This window comes from Spermophilus citellus (genome assembly GCF_964194105.1).
Source record: "Spermophilus citellus genome assembly, chromosome: 1".
NCBI lineage: Eukaryota > Metazoa > Chordata > Mammalia > Rodentia > Sciuridae > Spermophilus > Spermophilus citellus.
The window spans coordinates 158396183-158418968 of NC_138182.1; the positions used below are offsets into that span (position 1 = coordinate 158396183).

General features: G+C 40.2%; 1 protein-coding gene across 7 annotated transcripts in view; it reads left to right on the forward strand.

The window, feature by feature from the left end:
• The first annotated feature begins 12772 nt into the window (after nucleotides 1–12772).
• The window catches only part of ZNF346 (zinc finger protein 346), a 66583-nt gene continuing 56569 nt past the window's right edge, over nucleotides 12773–22786 (forward strand). For 6 of the 7 annotated variants that reach the window (XR_014020416.1, XM_081279428.1, XM_081279429.1 and 3 more), the window contains exon 1: nucleotides 12796–12996. Coding sequence is in view for 6 of the 7 variants with exons in the window: in XM_081279428.1 (XP_081135554.1) it covers nucleotides 12822–12996 (175 nt within the window). In the remaining variant the exon portion in view is untranslated. Of the gene's footprint in view, nucleotides 12997–22786 lie in introns of all 7 variants that reach the window. The other variant, XM_081279431.1, reaches the window with a different exon arrangement.

Sequence of the window (22786 nt, forward strand, 5' to 3'; positions counted from 1 at the left end):
AGTTAGAAATGAAAGAGGGGATATTACTACTGACCTTACAGAAATAAAGGGTCATAAAGAAATACAATGAATAATTGTATGTCAACAAATTTTATATATTAGATGAAACAAACTCCTAAAAAGACATAAACTAGCAAAACGGGTTCAATAGCCAAGCATGTCATCATACATCCATAATCCCAGCTACTTGAGATGAGACTGGAGGATCAAAAGTTCAAGGCCAGATTCAGTCATCAATTTACAAGACCCTGACTCAAAAGAAAAAAGGGTAAGTGCCGGGTTTCTGATCTCGAGACTAAAAGGCTCAGGGGTCACTCCAGTTAAACTGGGTTAACTGGGCTGCACGAAATAACCACACAAGAGACACAAATACCTTTTTCTTTGGGGTCGCTGTGGATGGCTCCTCTGACCTTAAGGGAGAGAGAGCACGTGCTGACCCCTTTTATTGAGGAGAAGTTATTGAAATGAGGCAAGGGGTCAGGTTTCAGGGGGCTGAGTCTATCTTCATGATGTCCAAAAAGGTTAACTTTTTTTTTTAATATTTATTCTTAAGTTTTAGGTGGACATAACATCTTTATTTTACATTTACGGGTTGCTGAGGATCGAACCCAGGGCCTCATGCATGCTAGGTGAGCACTCTACCACTGAGCCACAACCCCAGCTCAGCAGGTTGACTGACACCTGGGTAGGCCACACCCAAGGGCACAGTAAGAGAAGGGGACACACACAAGGCACTTCCATGGAAGATTCTATCCTAAATAGGGCAAGGGGTTATATTACAAAGGAACAGGTGAGCGTAGCTTCACCCATGGGGCTATAGCAAGACATACCCATGCATGAGACTCCAACCCTCGAACCCAAGAAGGGTGGGGAAAGCTCTGCCACATTTCTGTGACTGAGCATCTCAGCACCCAGCCGGGGAGTGTGACTCAGTCACATGTAAGGTTGGTCTCCCACAGGTAAGCATGGTAGAGTGCCTCTGCATTCAATCCCCATTGCCAAAAAAAATAAAATAAAATAAAAACCAGGTCCATATGTCTTCATCACTGAATTTCACCAAAGATTTAAAGAGAATTAGTAAGAATTTCTTCATAAATTCTTCTCCAAAAACAGTAGAGAAAAGAATATTTCTCAACTCATTAAATAAGGCCAGTATGACCCTGATACCAAAAAAAAATACACAAAGATACCACAAAAAAACTATAGACTAATAACTCTTGTGAATATAGGTGAAAAATCCTCAGCAAATGAAATCCTGAATCTCAGAAAAAGAATTTTGCACCAGGACCACATGGTATTTTATTCCATTAATGCCAGGTTAGTTTAACATCTTTAAATCAACTAATACAATACGTCATATCAGTACAAAATAAAATATGATCCAGACATGATGGTGTATGCCTGTAGTCTCATTTACTCAGAAAGCTGAGGCAGGAGGATCACTTTCACTCAAGAGTTTAAGGCCAGCCTGGGCAACCCCATGAGACCTTATCTCAAAAAATTAATTAATTAATTAATTAATTAATTAATTAATTAAAGCATGATCATCTTAACCAGCACCCAGATATCATATTTGTCCAATGTCCAAAAAGGGTGGCTTATATGTGTAAAAGATATTATATTGACCCAGTGTCTTACTTATAGGACAAGCTATTTTCATTCTTTTTTAAAATTTATTTTTTAGTTGTTGGTGGACCTTTATTTTAATCATTTATCTCTATGTGGTGCTGAGAATCGAACCCAGTGCCTCACGCATGTAAGGCAAGCGCTCTACCACTGAGCCACAACCCCAGTCCTATTTTCATTCTTAATGATAAGAGATATAAAAGCTCTAGATTATGATTTCCAGCACCTTTTAACGCACCCATGTTTATTTTGATGAAATATTAGGAGAATTTTAAACTTGGGGCTTAGTGGGTTAATAGACAAAGAAACAAAATTTTAAAATCATTTTCTTTTTGTTATGGTTAATCTTGGTTGTCAACTTGACTGGATTGAGATGCATAGAAAATTGGTAAAGCACCCTTCCTGGTGTCTCTGTGAAGGTGTTTTTAAAGACAACAGGCATGTGAGTCAGTGAACTGAGGGGGAAAGACCCACCCTAAATGTGGTTGGCAGCATCTGAGGGCCAGATGAAACAAAAAGCAGAAGGAGGAAGCTGGTCCTCAATGCAAAGCTTGATTTTTCTTCTTCTTCTTTTTTTTTAATAAATGTTTTTTTAGTTGTCGATGGACACAATACCTTTATTTTGTTTGTTTATTTTTATGTGGTGCTGAGGATCAAACCCAGTGCCTCACACGTGCGAGGCAAGTGCTCTACCGATGAGCCACAACCCCAGCCCCTTGATTTTTCTTAAGTAGGTGTGCTATTTGCTGCTGTCATCACCCACAAAACTCAGACTCTAACGTCTTCAGCCTTTGAACATGTAATAGCACCAAGGACTTTCCAGGAATCCACTGGTCCTTCAGCCTTGGACTGGGGCTGCAAATTGTTCTCTTTGTTCTGAAGCTTCCAGTTTCTTGGACTAAGCATCTACTTGTTTCCCCAGCTCCCCAGCTTGCGACAGCCTGGGTAGGACTATCCAGCCTCTGATCACATAAGCAATCCCAAATCCCCTTTTATAATTATACACATGTTCTATTGGTTCTATTCCTCTAGACAATACATTTTCATGATGAAACAGTCAACAACAGAATATAGAGGATTTTTTTTTCTTATCCTCTATGAAAAACCCATGGCTAATGTGCTTATCAGTAAATTAAACAAAAAAAAAAAAGAAAAGAAAAGAAAAAAGAAAAAACTATGCTTTCTCTCTAAGATCTGGAATAATAAAACAAAGATGTCCATTCTTGCCTCTTTCATTCAACATTATACTGGAGGTTCTTTTTTTTTTTTTTTTTTTTTTTTTAAAGATAGAGTGAGAGGAGAGAGAGAGAGAGAGAGAGAGAGAGAGAGAGAGAGAGAGAGAGAATTTTTAATATTTATTTTTTAGTTCTCGGCGGACACAACATCTTTGTTGGTATGTGGTGCTGAGGATCGAACCCGGGCCGCACGCATGCCAGGCGAGCGCGCTACCACTTGAGCCACATCCCCAGCCCTGGAGGTTCTAATTAAATAAATTAGGCAAGAAAAATAAATGAAAGACATCCAGACTGGGAAAGAAGAAGCAAAATTATCTTATTTGCAAAAGATATGATCTTACATATAGAAATTCCTAATGAATCCACTAAAAAACAATTAAAGGCAATAAGTGACCTTAGCAAGGTTATAAGATATAAAACCAATATAAAGGTTGAGGAAGGGGGATCGCAAGTTCAAAGCCAGCCTTAGCAACTTAGTAAGACAGTAGGCAACTTAGTGAGACCCTGTCTCAAAATTTCAAAAAAGTTTTAAAAGGGTTGGGGATATAGCCCTGGATTGAGCATCCTGGGTTTAATCCCCAGCATCAAAAAATAAAATAATGAAATAAAATAAAACCAGTGTACAAAAATAAATTGTTGGGGTTGGGGATGTGACTCAAGAGGTAGTGCGCTCGAGTACCTGGCATGCATGGGGCACTGGGTTTGATCCTCAGCACCACATAAAAATAAAAAAATTAAGATGTTGCATCTACCGAAAACTAAAAATATTCAAAAATTCTCTCTCTCTCTCTCTTTAAAAAAAAATTGTGTTTCAATAACATATGAAAAGAAGCTCAACGTCATGCCATTAGGAGAATGCAAACCAAAATCACAATGAGTCAGATATGGTGACACACACTTCTGACTGCATTGGACTTAGAAGGCTGAGGCAGGAAGCTCACAAGTTCAAGGCCAGCCTCAGCAACTTAGTGAGTCCCTGTCTCAAAATGTAAAAAGAACTAGGAATATAGCTAAGTAAACACCACTGGGTTCAATCCCTAGTATGGGGTTGGGGGGAGGTGATATATCACCTCATCCCCATCAGGATGGCTGAAATTAAAAGAAGTGAAAATAGCAAGCGAGGAGGTACATGTGTTGAAACTCCTGTTCACTGCTGGGAAGAATGTAAACAGGGATAGCCCTTATAGAACTATAAAATTTCCTCAAAAATTAGAAATAGAGGTCAGGTGTTTTGGTGCACACCTGTAATGCCTGTGATTTGGGAGGCTGAAGCAAGAGGATCACAAGTTTGAAGCCAGCCTCAGCAATTTAGTAAAACCCTAAGCAACTTAATGAGATCTGACCGCAAAACAAAAATTAAAAAGGACTGGGGGATGTATCTCGGTGGTTAGGCACCCTTGGGTTCAATCCCCAATAACCCCCCTGCAAAAAATTAGAAATGAAATATAATCTAGACAATGCTATTTCTGGGTCTATACATATCCAAAAAAAAAAAAAAATCAAAGGAGGATCTCAAAAACATTTGCACACCCATATTTATCACATTATTCATAATAGCCACCAAGTGGAAGCAACCCAAACGTCTACTGATAGATGAATGGATAAAATTAAAACCTAAGGAATAGGACTGGGCATGATAGCACATACCTTCAATTCCAGCAATTCAGGGGATTGAGGCAGGAGGGCAGCCTGGGTAACTTAGCAAGACCTTGTCTCAAAAAAAAAAAAAAAAGAATTTACTCAAAGTATATAATTCAATTGTTTTTAGTGTATATATAAATTTGCACAACTATCACAAATCTTAGAATAGTCATTATCACAAAAAACTCTCACCCATTTGCAAGTATTTTAATTTTTTGTTTATTTATATATTCAATTTGATTAAAATATATAATTAGACAAAAATCAATAGTATAATACATCAAGAGAAAGCCAAAGCCTAGAGAGGCAATGTATTCACTTCCTATGGCTGCTGCAAACAAATTTCCTCAGATCTAGTGGTTTAAAACAACACAGGGGCTGGGGTAGGTAGCTCAGTGATAGAGCACTTATCTAGCATGCATGAGGCCCTGGGCTCAGTTCTCAGTACTGCATTTAAAACACACACACACACACACACAAATCTATTAATTCATTTCTAGAGGTCAGAAGTCTGAAATCAGTTTCACTAGGTTAAAGTCAATGTGTGGCAGAGTTGCTTCTTCTGGAGGCTTTCAGAACAGAATCCATTTCCTTACTTCTGGTGGCTGGCTTCATTCCTTGGCTTATAGCCTCTTCCTCCATCTTCAAAGTACAATAATTCAATTTCTTCTTCCATCATCACATCACTTTCTCTTTCTGACTGACTCTTCCTGCATCTCTCTTATAAAGATATAGGATTATTGTAATTACACTTGACTCACCCAGATAACCCAGTTTAGTAAGAGTCTCACTAAACAGCTAGAGGCTAGCTTTAAACTTGCAATCCTCCTGCCTTAGTCTCCGGAGCCACTCAGATTGCAGGCATGTGCTACCATGTCTGGCTTAGAAAGACGTTTGAATCCACAATTCCTTTGCTTTTGCGTTGGTTCAGGTCCGTATCATTTCACCCCGGGATACTATGATTTGCACACTACCACCAGTATGTAAAATACTGACCCTACCATTTTCCTGCATAAAATCCTACAATTTCCCACTGCATAAACACAATCCTAATTTCCAAGTTTGGCTCCTACCAATTTTTAGAAAGTAGGCTCCAGCTACTATTCCTTAGTGTCACATATTCTGACACTTTACCATTGTTACAATTTTCTCAGTGTTTAGAACCAATTTTCTCTGCCCTTCCACATGCAGAATTCTTATTCATCCTCCAACGCTGTGAACCAGTGTCTTCTCTCTCTCTCTCCCTCTCCCCGCCCCCCATCCCTCTCTCCCTCCCTCTCTCTCTCTTGGCAGGATAAGAGGGAGTACTACGGATTGAACTCAGGGGCACTAAGACCCAGCCCCAGCTCTATTTTGTATTTAGTTAGAGACAGGATCTCACTGGGTTGCTTAGCGCCTCACTTTTGCTGAGGCTGGTTTTGAATTATAGGATCTCCTGCCTCAGCCTCCTGAGCCGCTGGGATTACAGGCGTGCACCAACCTTGCCTCGCTAGTGTTTCCTCCTTGAATAGAACAGTGAGTTTCCATTCTAAAACATTGATTGTTTTTCTCAATAATAACTGAGGGCCAACAATGTGTTTTAACACAAGGCAGTAAAGACACAGTAAATAAGATAGATCCAGGCCCTGCCACTTTAGTACGGAAGAAAAATAATACACACAAATAATTACAAGCCTATTGAATGGCAATGAAAATGAAGTACGGAAACTATGGGATATAACCACAGAATTTTGCCAGGGGATATTAGGGAAGGCTTCCCTGAGGAAATACATTTAAGCTGAGAGCTGAAAGATAAGTAGGAGCCTAGGAGCAAAGACCAGTGCTCAACCATATTCATTTACCCAGCTAATGTTTATTGAGTGCCTAATGTGGACCAGGTTTATTTTAAATGTTTGGGATACATCAAAGAACACTCTCTTACCTTCTTTTTTTTTTTTTAAAGAGAGAGGAGGGAGAGAGAGAGAATTTTTAATATTTATTTATTTATTTAGTTCTCGGAGGACACAACATCTTTGTTGGTATGTGGTGCTGAGGATCGAACCCGGGCCGCACACATGCCAGGCGAGCGCGCTACCTCTTGAGCCACATCCCCAGCCCCTCGCTTACCTTCTTAATGCTTATATTTCAGTGGTTACATTCCCCCTAGTTCCTTCATTCATTTACTCAAGAAATACCTATTGAATTTTCTCTGTCAGGCACTATGCCAAGTGGTAGGAACTAAAATATGAATAATCTCCTGTCCTTGCCTAAGCTGATTCTAAAATTTATATGGAATATAATTGCCAAGGCTTGTGTGTGTGTGTGTGTGTGTGTGTGTGTGTGTGTGTTTTACGGGAACTGAACCCAGGGGTACTCTACCACTGAGCTGTATCAAAGAGCTTTCAGAATAAACTTGCAACAGCTACTATTTACTAAGTGCCATGCAATGCACTAATTTAAGGAAATTATATTGGTTAATCTTCACCACAACTATCTGAGGTGGGTACTATTTCCCCCTTTTACAGATGAAGAAACAAGTTCTCAAACGTTAAGTAAAATCCTTAAGGAAACAGATTATGAGCGCAGAATGAAACAGTTGATGTCCAGCTGAGTACTTACAGCTTTAACTGATAGCCTGTTCATTTCTCAGCGATTAGTGGGGTTAATCCCCTCCTGCTTACCTCAGATACCATTAGAGTTCAAGACACCATGGCCACCCACTGTACCCGGTCTCTCTTCCCTGCATGACTCTGAGCATCCATCCCTCCAGCTAAAAGGGTATGTAAGTAGGTAGCTGGAATCCCTGGCCCATCACTGCAGTAGTGAGAAACAGCCTGTTTATACTAATGTGCCATAAAGATTATGTTCATTTTCTAAGTGGGATGTAAGGTGGAAAAGCTGGGTTACATTATTGAATATAACCTTATCCTTCTCTTTCCTTGCCTTCTCAAAATGCTCTGGAAATCCCAGTCTATGACCAGCAACTTTCCTATACCCTCAAATCTGTCCTTGAAAAGTCTCTGAATTAAAACTGGCATCTCCTGATGATACTGCTTTCTTGCAGCCCAGAAAGCACTACAAAATTGTCCAGCCGGAGAAGTGAACAAGGATTGTAGCAAAAATGTGCACCCCAATCCCACATGAGTGTGGTTTTTCCAGTTTTCCTCAAGGGCACTCTTGCTGTTTTGGATCAATCTCAGGTTGAGATTCAAACAATACTTCACATTCCATTAGTAAAAACTAATCTGCAGCTAGGCATGGTGAGGCATGCCTGTAATACTGGCTGCAATCTCAAGTTCGAGACCAGCCTGGGAAACTCAATGAGACTCTGTTACAAAATAAAAAATAAAAAAGGCTGGGGATGTAGTTCAGTGCTAGAGTGCCCCTGAGTTCAATCCCTAGTATCACCAAAACAAATACAAAAGCCAAAAGCAAAAAACAACTAGAAAACAACATACCAGATCTGCAATCACCTCTAACAGTTACAGATGTACCTCCAATTAAGAAGTATAAAACACACTAGGAGTTATCATGATGTGGGGTTATCATCATGATCCCCACATTATGGATTCATTTTCTGTCCCCATCCACTCTAGCCTTCATTGTTAACTCTATTATGGCAGTTAACATCTATCCCCTGATATATTTTTATGTTTTATTTTATTTTTATTTTTTTAATTGTAGATGGACATAATACCTTTATTTTGTTTATTTTTCTTTTTTCTTTTTTTTTGAAAGAGAATTTTAATACTTATTTTTTAGCTTTTGGCGGACACAACATCTTTGTTTGTAGGTGGTGCTGAGGTTCGAAACCAAGCCACACGCATGCCAGGCGAGTGCACTACCGCTTGAGCCACATCCTCAGCCCTATTTTGTTTATTTTTCTTTATGTGGTGCTGAGGATCAAAATCAGTGCCTCACACATGCTAGGCAAGTGCTCTACCACTGAGCTACAACCCCAGCCCTGATATTATATAGTTTATAAAAACTACAATGCCTAGATAGATATATTACAGTTAGACAAACTAGAGGATAATTTCCCTGAAAGCAGAAACTATATTTTAACTAAATGCTATAGTGCAGGTTTGTGCCACACACACACACAGACACACAGATACACACACACAGACACACACAGACACACACACACACACACACACACACAGTTTATACAACTGAAATGTATGAACTGTATTCAGTTCTTATCCCTTGGTAAAGTCCTTTCTCTGTGATCATTCATCTCCAATGGCAAAAAACAAAACAGCAGTATGTGGGGGGAAATGAGTCTCCTTTTTTACCCAGAAGAAATAAAAAGTCAGTCCCCAAAATATGAGGCATCACCTGCAATACCAGGTCCCAACAAGGAATCTGAGTCTGGGCCATTCTGGGAAACATGTACACAATGACAAAGCAAAAAACTGGTGACAATGAGGACTGTTCAGACACTTAGTACTATAGCTCAGGACTCTGCCTCTGTGGCACAGGGGATGAGCCCCGACAGTATTTGTTTGGAGAATAGAAATTATTTTGAGCATCATTTGGATTAAGAGTAGAAGGAAAGTGGGGGGAGAGTGGGAGGAAGGGTTCTATTTTAATATGCACAGCAATTTAAATATTTCCCTCCGGGCTGGGGATGTGGCTCAAGCGGTAGCGTGCTCGCCTGGCATGCGTGCGGCCCAGGTTCGATCCTCAGCACCACATACCAACAAAGATGTTGTGTCCGCCGAGAACTAAAAAATAAATATTAAAAAAAAAAAAAATTCTCTCTCTCTCTCTCTCTCTCTCTCTCTCTCTCTCTCTCTCTCTCTCTCTCTCTCTCCTCTCTCACTCTCTCTTTAAAAAAAAAAAAAAAAAAAATTTCCCTCCCAGGATTAGCTTCATATTGTTCAAAAGTATCCACGTGGGTTCTGGGACTTTGTAAAAAATATCCTTTGTCCCTTGGATATCCAGCTGAATAACTCTTGCTATTCAAATATGGATAACTAGAACTCTTAAGATAAACAACAGAATACAAGATAAATAAGTATAACCACTGGCTTTTAGGCCAGGTATCTGGTGTTAGCAAAAGGACATGGGTTTGCAGTCAAAGGACTAGCATCCAAGCAAGAGCTCTGTAATTATCTAGGTATTTGACCCTGACATAACCTTCACCTCTCACAGTCTGTTTTTTTATTGTCAAATATGAAAAAATCCCTCGTAGGAGAAATTCCCTGAAGCTTAAAAATTATGATATATGGTAAAGGTCCTCTGTAAACTGTAAAGCACTGCACAAACATCAGTCATCTACTGTATTGCAAAGTTTGGAGCCTAAGGCCTGACATAGAGCTGGTACTCAATATTGTTAGTATAGTAGTTCCCCTTTATCTGTGGTTTCACTTTTCATGATTCCAGTTGCCCAGGATCAACTATGGTCAGAAAATATTAAATGGAAAATTTCAAAAATAAATAATTCATAAGTTTTAAATAACTTTCATTACAGTATATAATTGTAATTATTCTATTCTATTATTATTTATTGTTATTAATCTCTTACTATGTCTAATTTATAAATTAAATTTTATGATAGGTACAAAGAGGAAAAAACAGTATATACAGAATTCAGTATGATCTGCATTTTCCTACATTCATGGAACGTTTTGGAATATGTCCCCTGCAGATTAAGAGGGAATTATAAGGGGCTGGGGTTGTGGCTCAGTGGTAGAGTACTTTCCTAGGTGGGTGTGTAAGGGTAAAATTTCTAAGCTGATTCTAAGCTGCAAAAGTCTGAGTTAAAGTGTAAAAGACTAGGGCATTGTACAGCTTCTAGATTGCAAGGCCTGGGCTAAAAAGTAAACAATTCCCCTGCTATCCCCGGAACCTGTAATGTCTGTAAAGTTGTTGGGACAATGCGGGAGCTGCTCAGTAAATATCTCCATTGATTCCCTGGTTGTTTAATAGCTAAGGGCTCCAGGTAACATGGCACGTAGGCATCCAGGTCCCAGGACCAATCAGTTTGAATGTGTGCCCCACTTGGAAGTGACCAATCACCCCTGCCCAAACTGTTCCTGCCAATGAATGGACTAATCACGTATCAGAATTGTTGTTCAATTTCCCCGTGCCTCATGATGATTTGTTCTGATGTATGCAAAGCCCACCGCCCTCTCCAAAAAGTGTACTTAAGCTCTGCTTGACCTCTGCTCTGGGCTCTGGGCTGCTCTCCCTTCTTGAGTGAGCACAGAGTCCCAACGCGTTGGAACGGATCCCTAATAAAAAATCCCCCTTGCAATTGCATGAAGCTAGTCTCGTGTGGTCTTTCCTTCTCCGACGTTTCGCCGGACCCTTACAGGTGAGGCACTGGGTTTGAGCCTCAGTACCACATAAAAAAAGAAAAAGAAAGGCATTGTGTCCACCTACAATTAAAAAAAATATTTTTAAAAGAGGGAATTATGAATAAGTAAAGACTTGTAGTGAAAATGGATAAAGTACAGGGCTGGGGTTGTGGCACAGTGGTAGAGTGCTCACATAGCACGTGTGAAACACTGGGTTCGGTCCCCAGCACCACATTAATAAACAAAATAAAGGTATTGTGAAAATCTGCAACTGAAAACATTCTTTTTTAAAAAATGGGTCAGGTGCTTGGGTGCATGCCTATAATCCCAGCAGCTCCGGAGGATGCAGCAGGAGAATCCAAAGTTCAAAGCCAGCCTCAGCAACCTTGAGGCACTAAGCAACTCAGTGAGACCTGTCTGTGGCTGGGTGGTCAAGGGCCCGAGTGCCCCCCCACCCCCACTGATCTGATGATTTGGGTGATTTCAGGCAACATTAATCTCTGTCCTCTATGGCCTCCCTTGCTACCATTTCCACCTTGGTTCACTAGGTTCCAACCATATTGTCTTTTTTACTGTTCTTCCAACACATTAAGCTCACTCCTGTCTGAGTGGCTTCCTGAAACACTCTTTCCTAGTTCTTCACATGACCATCCCTTTCTTCAAATCAAGTCTTAGCTCAACTGTTTTTCCATGAATATCCTAAGTACCATTCCTCGCTCATCATTTATCCAATATATTTTCTTGTTTTATCTTATTAGTTAATTTTATTATTCTTTCCTGCATTACAATAATTAAAAAAAACTATTAGAGCTTCTGTCTTGTTCATCACAGTATTCCAATGCCCCAAACATATCATTATTCATAATAAATTCTCAATAAGTATTTGAATAAATGAGGTAATTAAAATGAGGTAATTATATTATAAGTTTCATTCATTCAAGAAATATTTTGTATGTACCTAGGAGAGTTCAGGATCTATTTCAAGATGCTGGGGATTCAGCTGTGAACAAAATAGACAAAAATCCCTGTTTTCCAGGGAGTGGGGAGGTAAAAAATAAACAAGATAAAAAGCAAAACATATAACATGTCTGATAAATGCTGAAGAGGAATAAAGGGGAGGAAAGGAGGACATGGAGTGTGTGGAGGGATAAGAAAAGGAAGTAAGAGACAGAACCATGAGAATACATGGGAAAAGTACAATCCAAAAGGTCACTGTAACTGGGAGGGGAATTACAGATTTGAGGATTGAATAATACAATAATAGCTAAGGTCAGAGAAGTTAAGGGAAGTCAGACTGCATAACGCTTGTTGGTTAAAATAAGGACTTTGGATTTTACTAAGATAGAAAGCCACTGCAGGATTTGAGTATGAGAATGTCATGATCAGACTTGTAGGAGAGTCCCTGGGGCTGCTATGCTGGGAACACCCGAGGGGCAAGACCAGGAGCTAGCAAGGATACAACTATAATAAATAACCTAAGAGACGGTGGCTCGGAAGAAGCAGGTCAGAAATTGGAAGATAAAACTTGGGGTTTGACAGTTACCTTTGGAAAAGCCTACCAAGGCATAGGTCCAGAATTTAAAGGAAGGTCTGAACTAGGGGTTGCCACTTAGAATTCAACAAAAGGTAATATTATTAGCAGTAATCGAAACATAATGATGAAATCTAACACTACCACTTTCTTACTAGTAACAAATTTTTTAGGATCTGGATCTTAGTTTCCATAACAAGACGAATTGAGAAGTGTCAACTGGTGATAGTGAGCAAGGTGAGGACCCTAAGCCCATCTCACGGGGGGGGGGGGGGGGGGGAACCTTGCTGTGGAAACCGCGATCAGTTTGCGAAACTACCGCAAACACCCCAAACTCCCAAAGACTGCAAAAGGAAACGTGCTCCAGGTCCTGCACCTCCTCGCGGTCTGCGGCGTCTAAGCCTCGCGAGATTTGTCAGCCGGGCCCAATCCACGCCCACCCACGTCTCGCGATACCGAGGTGCAGGAGCCGCTCTCGACCGGCGAGGGCTTGCAGGAAAGATGGAGAGTCCGATGTTGGGTACAGTGGAGACTGCGGATAGCGGAGGGGCCGGGCCTTGCATGAACTCGGAGGAGCGGGAGGGCCGGGAACCTGAGGGGGTGCGATTCGACCACGAGAGGGCGCGCCGCCTGTGGGAAGCAGTGTCCGGCACCCAGCCGGTGGGGAGGGAGGAAGGTGAGTCCCAGGTCTCACGGACTGGAAGCCCCTCACCCCTGCTCGGCTCGCGAGGAGTGGCGTAAGCAGCGGGCGGGACCTCGGGCCGGCTCTGGGGTTCTCGTTACACCCACTGGCGCCCGGCCCGCCTCCTGGCGTGTTGCGCCGGAGCGCTCCAGGACTGGTGTCCGCAGCTGGATCCTATTGCACGAAGGTCCAGGACCCCTCACGCTCAGGCCCCGGGTGTTCCTCCCTCATTCCTCAGGCTCCCATCCTCCGTGTACCAGAGCGCACCTTTCCCCAAACTCTCAGAGACCCACAGAACCTTCCTTGCCAAATTCGTGACCGGCCCAAGTACCATTTCTTACCGTCCCAGTCTCCAGCATTCCCCACTTGTAATGTCTCGTGCCTCCCTTTTTCTCTCAAGCCCTATACTTCTGAGACACGTAGAAGGTTTAACCCTCCCTGTGCCTCCTGCTACCTGAACCCCTGTTTCTAAGGTGTGTGGCTTTTGTCGCCGGGACCTTATTGTTACATGAGGGATAGGAGCCTGAGAAACTGACCCAGGTGTACTTTTAACCTCCAGCTTCTTTGTATTTCACACTCCATGCGAAGTTGTGTACCCAAGGCCACTTCAGGGGTCACTTCTTTTTTTTAAGAGAGAGTGAGAGAGGAGAGAGAGAGAGAGAATTTTTAATATTTATTTTTTAGTTCTCGGCGGACACAACATCTTTGTTGGTATGTGGTGCTGAGGATCTAACCCGGGCCGCACGCATGCCAGGCGAGCGCGCTACCGCTTGAGCCACATCCCCAGCCCCCAGGGGTCACTTCTAGGCTTCCCAGCTAGCTCTGTGTTTGACTGGGTAAGATGAGAGAAAGAGGAGGATAGAAGAGTTAGCCTGACCTGGTTGTGTGACTCCCTGCACAGTCCTTTCCAGAGAGGAACTGTATCTGGGCTTCTGTGCTAATCCTATCAGGTATCTTCAGGGAAATCATTTTTCTTTACTGGTTTGTTTGCTTACGGAGCAGACTATTCTTGGAAAGTCTAATATGTTTGTGAACTGAAAAATCCAATTTTATGAATTTTACTGAATTTTAATCATATCCAAGGAAGGTATTTGAGTGTATACTTTTCCAGTCTAACAATTAGTCTAGCCTGACTCCTAAATTAATATGTATACTGTTTCTGAGCCTCTCTCTTATACTTTTAAATATGTTTGTAACAAAGTTGCCTCCTTCCCCCAGTTTTCCTTTCATAATAATTCGACAGATGTTCACTGACTATTCCCCAAGACTGAGCATCAAAGTTACAGAGATGAGGAAGATATTTCCTTGCCCTGGAGGGTTTTTTGGTCTAATCCAGAAAACAGTATAAGGGATGGATGAAGGGGGTTGTGTAAGAATTGGGTATGCTGGCCAGGCACAGTGGCGCATGCTTATAATCCTAGTGACTCAGGAACCTGAGGCAGGAGGATACCAAATTTGAGGCTAGCCTGGGCAATTTAACAAGACTCTGTCTCAAAATAAAAAGAGCTGGGTGCTGTCACATATAACTGATTAGAACAAATAAATAAAAAAGGGAGCTGGGGATATAGCTTAGTGGTAGAGCACCCCTGGGTTCAAGTTCAATCCCCAGTACCTTAAAAAAAATGGAAAAAGGAAATGACTAGGGGAGACAGGGAAGGTATGTCTTGAAGCAGAGAACATAGCAGCTATACTCTGAAGAGTGAGCCATCTGCTTATATGTGTATAAATATATGGTGTCCCTATTATGATCCAGTTCATTGTCCTAACTTCCTCATTTGTTCCATGTTTATATGAAGTCTAGGTAATATGTATACTGTTTCTGAGCCTCTCATACTTTTAAATATGTTTGTAACAAAGTTGCCTCCTCCCCCCAGTTTTCCTTTCATTAATTTGACAGATGTTCACTGACTGTTACCCAAGACTGAGCATCAAAGTTACAGAGACACATAACACTAAGTTCTGGCTTTTCTTTTCTCTCTCTCTCTCTCTCTCTCTCTTTATTTTAATATTTTTTGTAGTTGTAGATGGACATAATGCCTTTATTTTATTTGTTTATTTTTATGCAGTGCTAAGAATCAAACCCAGGGCCTCACACGTTTCAGACGAGCACAATGCCACTGAGCTGCAGCCCCAGCCACTGGCTTTCATTTTCTTATAGCACCCTCATTAAGTTATAATTTGTACACCATAATATCCAACCATTTAAAAGTATACCACTCAGTAATTTTTACTGAAAGTGTAGAGTTGTATAGCCATAAAGACAGTCCAATTTTAGAACATATCCATCACCCCATTAGTTTCTTTGTGTTCCTTCACATTAAATCCTCACTCCCACCTCCTGACCTAATTAACCATTGATCTGTTTTCTGTCTCTTTTTTTTTTTTTTTGAGAATTTTAATATTTATTTTTTAGTATTTGGCTGACACAACATCTTAGTTTGTATGTGGTGCTGAGGATCGAACCCGGGCCGCACGCATGCCAGGCGAGTGCGCTACTGCTTGAGCCACATCCCCAGCCCTGTTTTCTGTCTCTTTAAATTTATCTTTCCTGGACATTTCATATAAACAGAATCATACAATATGTTATCTTTTGAATTTGACTTCTTTTAGCATGTTTTTGAGGTTTAGCCAAGTCGTAGTATGTATTAGTACCTTATTTCTTTTTATTACTAAATAGAATTTCATGGTAAATGAAATAAATAAATAAAATATACCATATTTTATTTATCCATTCATTAGTTGTTTACATGTGGATTGTTTCCAGTTTGGAACTCTTATGAATAATGCTGCTATGAACATTTGTGCTTAAGTGGTTTATTGTTGTTGTTGTTGTTGTTGTTATTTTGTTTGCAAGGTCCTGGGAATTGAACTCAGGAGTGCTTTACCCCTGAACTACACTGCCAGCCCTTTTATTTTTTGAGAGAGAGTCCCACCAAGTTGCCAAGGCTGGCCTTGAACTTGTGATCCTCCTGCCTCAGCCTTCTGAGAAAACTGGGATTATAAGCATGTGCTACTTCACCTGGCTGTGCTCAATTTTTTGTGTGGACAAACATTTCTCCCTAGGAATGCAATTGCTGGGTCATATGGTTATTGGCCTTGGTGTATTTAATTTTGGGGGGACCTGTCAAATCATTTTCCAAAATGGTTTTATCCTTTTACAGCTCTTCCATGAATGTATGAGGACTTCCCTTTCTTTATATCCCCCCAGATGTTTGTTATTGTTTTATCTTTACCATTCCAGCGTGTGAAGAATTATCTGATTTTCTTTCTTTTTTTTTTTTTTTTTTGATGCTAGGAACTGAACCCAGGGACTTGTGCATGCTAGATAAGCACTCTGTATAATTGGATTATTTGTCTTATTACTGAATCATAAGAGTTATTTTTATATTCTGAATACAAGTTCTTTATCAGGGATATGATTTAAATAAATTTGTTTTCTATGACTTTTTTTTTCTTCCAAACAGTGTCTTCTTTTTTTTTTTTTTTTTTTTTTTAATTTTTATTATTTCTGCTGTCTTAATGGGCATGAGGTGGTATCTCATTGTGTTGTTTTTTTTTTTTTAAAGAGAGAGTGAGAGAGGAGAGAGAGAGAGAGAGAGAGAGAATTTTTTTTTTTTTTAATATTTATTTTTAGTTCTCGGCAGACACAACATCTTTGTTGGTATGTGGTGCTGAGGATCGAACCCGGGCCGCACGCATGCCAGGCGAGCGCGCTACCGCTTGAGCCATATCCCCAGCCCCAGTGTCTTCTTTTTTTTTTCTTTTGGTACTGGGTATTGAACCCAGGGACTTACACATGCTGGGCAATTACTCTACCACTGAGTTACATCCCCAGCCCTTTTTAATTTTATTTTTAGACAGGGTCTCCCTTAATGCCCAGACTAATCTGGAATTTACATTGCTTTAGCCTCCTGAGTAGCAGGGATTATAGGCATGTATCACCACACCTGGCTTCTATAAACTGTTTTGAGTTAATATTTTATGTATAGTATGGCGTAAGAATCTAAATTTTTTTTTCAGTTGTCTTTTTTTTTTTAGTATAATGTGACTTCTTACTTTGATGTTTTTATTTTATTTATTTTATTTTTTAAAGAGAGAGAGAGAGAATTTTTAATATTTAGTTTTTGGCAGACATAACATCTTTGTTTTGTATGTGGTGCTGAGGATCGAACCCGGGCCGCATGCATGCCAGGCGAGCGCGCTACCGCTTGAGCCACATCCCCAGCCCATTTTTCAGTTGTCTTAGCACAATTTGTTGGAAAGATTATCCTTATACCATTGAATCATCTTGATGCTTACAGTGAAAATCAATTGGCCATAAATGTAAGAGTTTATTTCTGGACTCTCAGTTTTTTTGTTTTTTTTTTTTTTTTTAAAGTACATTTTTTAATTTTTTTTAAAGAGAGAGTGAGAGACAGTGAGAGAGAGGGAGAGAGAGACAGAACTTTAATATTTATTTTTTTAGTATTTGCCGGACACAACATCTTTGTATGTGGTGCTGAGGATCGAACCCGGGCCGCACGCATGCCAGACGAGCACGCTACCGCTTGAGCCACATCCCCAGCCCCTGGACTCTCAGTTTTATTCCTTCCATCTATATGCCTATCCTTGAGTCAATATCATACTATCTTGACTACTGTGACTATGTTAAGTTTTTTTTTTTTAATATTTATTTTTTAGGTGTAGATGGACACAACACAATGCCTTTATTTTTATGTGGTGCTGAGGATCGAACCCGGTTCCTGCCCGCACTAGGCGAGTGCTCTACCACTGAGCCACAATCCCAGCCCCTATGTTAAGTTCTAATGTGTCAGTGTAAGTCCTCCAACTATGTTTCTTTCCCAAATTGTTTTGCCCATCCTTTTATATTTTTTTCCATTAAAAAATAAATTTTAGGATCAGCCTGTGAGTTTCTTTCTTTTTTCTTTCCCCTTCCTTCCTTGCTTCTTTCCTTCCATCCTTTTTTTTCCTTACAGGTTGGTGATCAAACCCAAGACCATGCTAGGCATGTCCTCAGCCCCTGAGTTCTATATACCCAGTTTGCAATTTCTGCTTTTAAAAGAATCTGCTTGGATTTATACAGCAGTTGCATTGAATTTATAGATCAATTTGCAAGAATTGCTATCAAGACAAAATTGAGTCTCTGATATCTGGAAATAGAATGTTTATTTTTTTTATTAACATGTATTGTTACATATTAATGATGTTCAATGTGATGTTTCAGCACATGCATGTAGCATGTAATGACCAAATCTAGCCTCCCTTTTTTCTACCTTCCCCCCCAGACACCCTTCCTAACTTCTAGTTATCACTATTTCTACATTCAGGTCAACTTTTTTTTTAGCTTCCATATATGAGAGAAAAGATGCTGTGCTTATCTTTCTGTGCTTTGGTTATTTCACTTAAGACCTCAGTTCCATAAGTGTTGTCAAGATTTCATGACAAGATTTCATTCTTTTTATGGCTAAATAGTATTCCATTGAGTATATATACCATATTTTCTTTATTCATCTGTTGATGGACACTTAGGTTTTTGCCATTTCTTGGCTCTTGTGACTAGTGCTGCAAGCATACACAAGAGTGCAGACATCTCTCCTATATATAATTTCATTTCTTTTGAATATATACCCAGAAGCAGGATTGCTGGATCATATGAAGGTTTTATTTTAATTTTTTGAGTACCACCTTACAGTTTTTCATAATGACTGTACTAATTTACATTCCCACCTACAGTGCACAGGGGTTCCTTTTCTCCTATGTATCCTCACCAGTACTTGTTAACTTGTTATCTGTTGTCTTTCTTTTTTCTTCTCTTCCTCCTCTTCCCCCCCCTTCCCCTTCCATCTTCCTGGATTAAATAACAGGCCTCACACATGCTAAATAAGTACACTGCCTCTGACCTACATCACCAAACCTTTAGTTTATTTTGAGACAGGGTCCAGGTTGCCCAGGCTGGTTTTCAATCTAATTGTGCCTCAGTCTCCTGAGTAGATAGAATTACAGAGTCTATCTTTGTATTTAGGGTTTTTTGTTTTGTTTTGTTTTGTTTTGTTTCATGAAGACACATTTAGTTAGATCTTGAATTTTTTTAGTAGTATTTTATATTGTAATTAAAAAATTAAAATGTATTGTACTGAAATTACATTGCAATTTCAATAGAAGTGGCTGGAGTGAACATTTTATCTCCGGGAAAGGGCATTTGGTCTTTCACCACTGAATATGTTAGCTCTGGCTTTTTCATAGGTGCCTTTATGAGGTTGACTCCTAAGTATCAGTCCTCAGAAGAGTTAAGTAGTGTCCACCTTTATCCTCTTTCCTGTGAATTAATCTTCCCTGTTGGATGAGAATATAAGGAAGAGGCTCAAGACAATTGCATTCCTTCTGAAGGAACTTCCCTTGGTCAAATAAGGAACTTTAGAGGAACAGCCCCTGCCACCATCATCACATACACCCCCCCTCCAACCCCCAGAACACTTCTGGGAAAAAGGATCAAGATATGAGGGAAGGGTGGAATAGAGGACAGAAGAAGGTCAGAAAGACCTTAGTTTTGAGGTCTTTCAAACTGTCTGAACAGATTAGTGATTTGTATTATTCTTCAAATCACTTATTGTGTAGAAGTCACCAGTGAAGTGGAGTATGGTGGTGCATACGTGTAATCCCAGCAACTGAGGTGACTGAGTCAGGAGGATCACAAGTTTGAGATCAGGCTCAGCAACTTAGTGAGACCTTGTCCCAAAATAAAAAGGGCTGGGAATGTAGCTTAGTGGAATGTAGCCTTTGGGTTTAATCCCTAGTACTAAATAAATAAATGAGGGCTGGGGTGTAGATCATGGTAGAGTGCTTGTCTAGCATGTGTGAGGCCCTGGGTTCACTCCCTAGTAATGGGGGGGGGGGGCAATAAAAAGAAGTCACCAGTGAAGCTTCCTGGGCTTTTCTTTATAAGAAGATATTTAATTATTTATTCAATTTACTTACTTAAGTTTACAGTTGGCCCTTTGTATGTGGAGGTTCCATATCTGCAGATTCAACCAACTGCTAATGGAAAATATTTGGAAAAAAAACATTGTGTCTGGGGGATGGGGCTATAGCTCAGTGGTAGGGTGCTTACCTAGCACAGGTGAGGCACTGGGCTCGATCCTCATAAAAAGTAAATAAATAAGTTATAAAAAAAATTAATTGTGTCTGTATTGAACACACAGACTTTTTTTTCTTTATTCCACAAATAAGAGTATAACAACTGTTTACTTAGTATTTACATTGTATTGGGTATTATAAGTAATCTAGGAATGATTTAGAATATATAGGAGAATATGTTTCGGTTCTATGTAGATACAGCTGTTACCCAGACCTCTGCCAGGGACCTGAACCTGGGGGTCCCTATGGACCAAATTAGGCCACCTACTACCTCAAAGAGAGAAAAGTGGTGAAGTATGAAAAGAGTTTAATTCAGTGTGGGCCATATTGGGAAGATGGTGAAAGCTATATTCCCCATAATGACAATTGCTCCAGGATTATACAGGGCAAGGACAAAAGCAGGTCGGATGGGGGTGTGCTGTATACTCAGAATGTGGTCTGGTAGATCAGCTGGCACCAGGGAAGCTAGGGAAATTGTTACTGCTTGGGGTTGGGGGAGTTAGTTTCCATTCCAGCCCGCAGACCACTGGAAAGGAGAAATAACTTAAAAAGTGAGAACAGGTTGGAGGGACAAAATGGAGTCAATTAAAATAAGGACTGTGTCCTCCTTCATGAGGAGCAAAGGGCAATGGTATAGTTATACTATGCCATTTTATAAAAGGGACTTGAACATCTGAAGATTTTGGTATTCACGTCTGCAGTTCCTGGTTTGAATTTTGGTGGAGAGGGGCAGGTTTTGAAACTAGTCTTCTGAATACTGAAAAATGATTGTATTCAGATTTTTAAATTTCTTCTTGAGTCATGTCTGGTCATTTGCAACTATCTAAAAATCTAAGTTGCCTGATATATTGGAAAAATTGTTCATAATATTCACTAACAATCCCTTAAATTTCTGCAGAATTGTTAGTAACATGCCCATTTTTGTTCCTGACTTTAATATTTATGTCTTTGTGTGTGTGTGTGTGTGTGTGTGTGTGCGCGCGTGTGTGCGCGCGCGCTAAGGAGTGAACCCAGGGCCTGCCCCTGAGCACCCCCAGCTTTTGTGAGGGTTTTTTTTTTTTTTTTTTTTTGATCATTGTCTTTGTAAATTTAGGTAAGGTTTGCAAGATTTGTTGATCTTTTCTAGTTTCTAAGGTGAAAGTTTGTTGCTAATTTGAGACCTTTCTTTTCTGGTATAGATGTGTAAAATGATAAATTCCCCTCTTAAGCACTTATGGTTTTCATTTACAGTTCCTTCACAGCTCCATTGACCCTTGTAATTTCCTAAGTGACTAAAGGAATAAGAACTGTCTTTGTCAAAATATTTGTCCTTTTGTCCTTGTTTCCTAAAATAGCTCCAGAGCTATAGAGGTGAAAAATGCTCTTTTATTTATTTCAACTACATCTGAGTTTATGTTAATAAGGTGATTTTTTTTGGAGAGTCCCTCGATAACCACAGGTTAAAGGACTAATTGCTAGGTGAACCAGCCATATACTCAGAGGGTTAGAACTCACAGCCCCTGCCATCCCCCAGGAAGGGAGAGAGGCTGAAAGTTGGCCAGTGATATAAATTAATCATGCCTACATAATGAAGCCTCTATGAAAACTCAAAAAGACTTGAGTTCAAGGGCATACAGGAAGGTGAACCAGAGCACATCCACATGCCAGAGGATGGCACACCCAACTCCACAGAAATGGAAGCTCTGGTGCTTAAGATCCTTTTAGGCTCCCTGTATGTCTTATCTGCCTGTTTATTTGGATCCTTTAAAATATCCCTTATAATTCACCAGTAAATGGTGAGTGTTTTGTGAGCTACCTGAGCAAATTAATCAAATCTGAAGAAGGGGTTTGTAGGAATCCCAATTTGTAGTCCAAAGAACTGGTAAAACAACCTGGAGCTTGTGATAAATAGGAATCAGAAGGGGGGGCATTCTGTAGTAGTACTGAGCCTTCAATTTTCTGTGAGATATTGTTACCAAAAGCTCAGTCCTTGTCCCCAAGGCCAATCCAATAATGACACAGTTTTGAAAAAAAGGAAAAAGATGGTTCATTGCTGTACTAGCAAAAAAGAAGCACAGGGGACTCCTGTTCCACCGGCTGAAATTCTGCTCTTAGGGGAACGGAGGGCTTTTAAAGCTCTTAAAAGGCTGTATTCCAAGTGTGCCCTAGGGTGGGGTGAGAGGGTGGGGTCATCCCAAGTGCACCGTGTTGGTATGTTAAAATTCCTTTGTTATTTTGAGAGATAATCACTTCCTGCATCTTCCTGTGGTGGGTGTGTGCTCAAGCACAGATAACTGAAGGTAATCTTGTTCCTCACCCCCAGATTAGGGAGGGGAGAGGGAAAAGAGGAAAAGAAAAACATGTCCCTTTTAAGCAGCAAGGCCTATATTTAAAAGGTAAAGTAGACTGTTACAATCTGACACCATCTCCAGGTAGAGAGTGTCAGAATTGATTTGAAATAGAGGGCTCAGCTGGTGTATGCGGTATGATTGCTTGTCTGGGGCGAAACTCCCATACATTTCGACACAGAAGCCATATTGTGTTACAGGAGTATAGAAGGAGAAACTGCTTTTGTTTTGTTTTTGTTTTTACAGAACATTGCTGTAGCTAGATCCCATAAATGTTTGTATATTATGTTTTTATTACTGGAGTCCCTTAGGCAAAGGCCCTA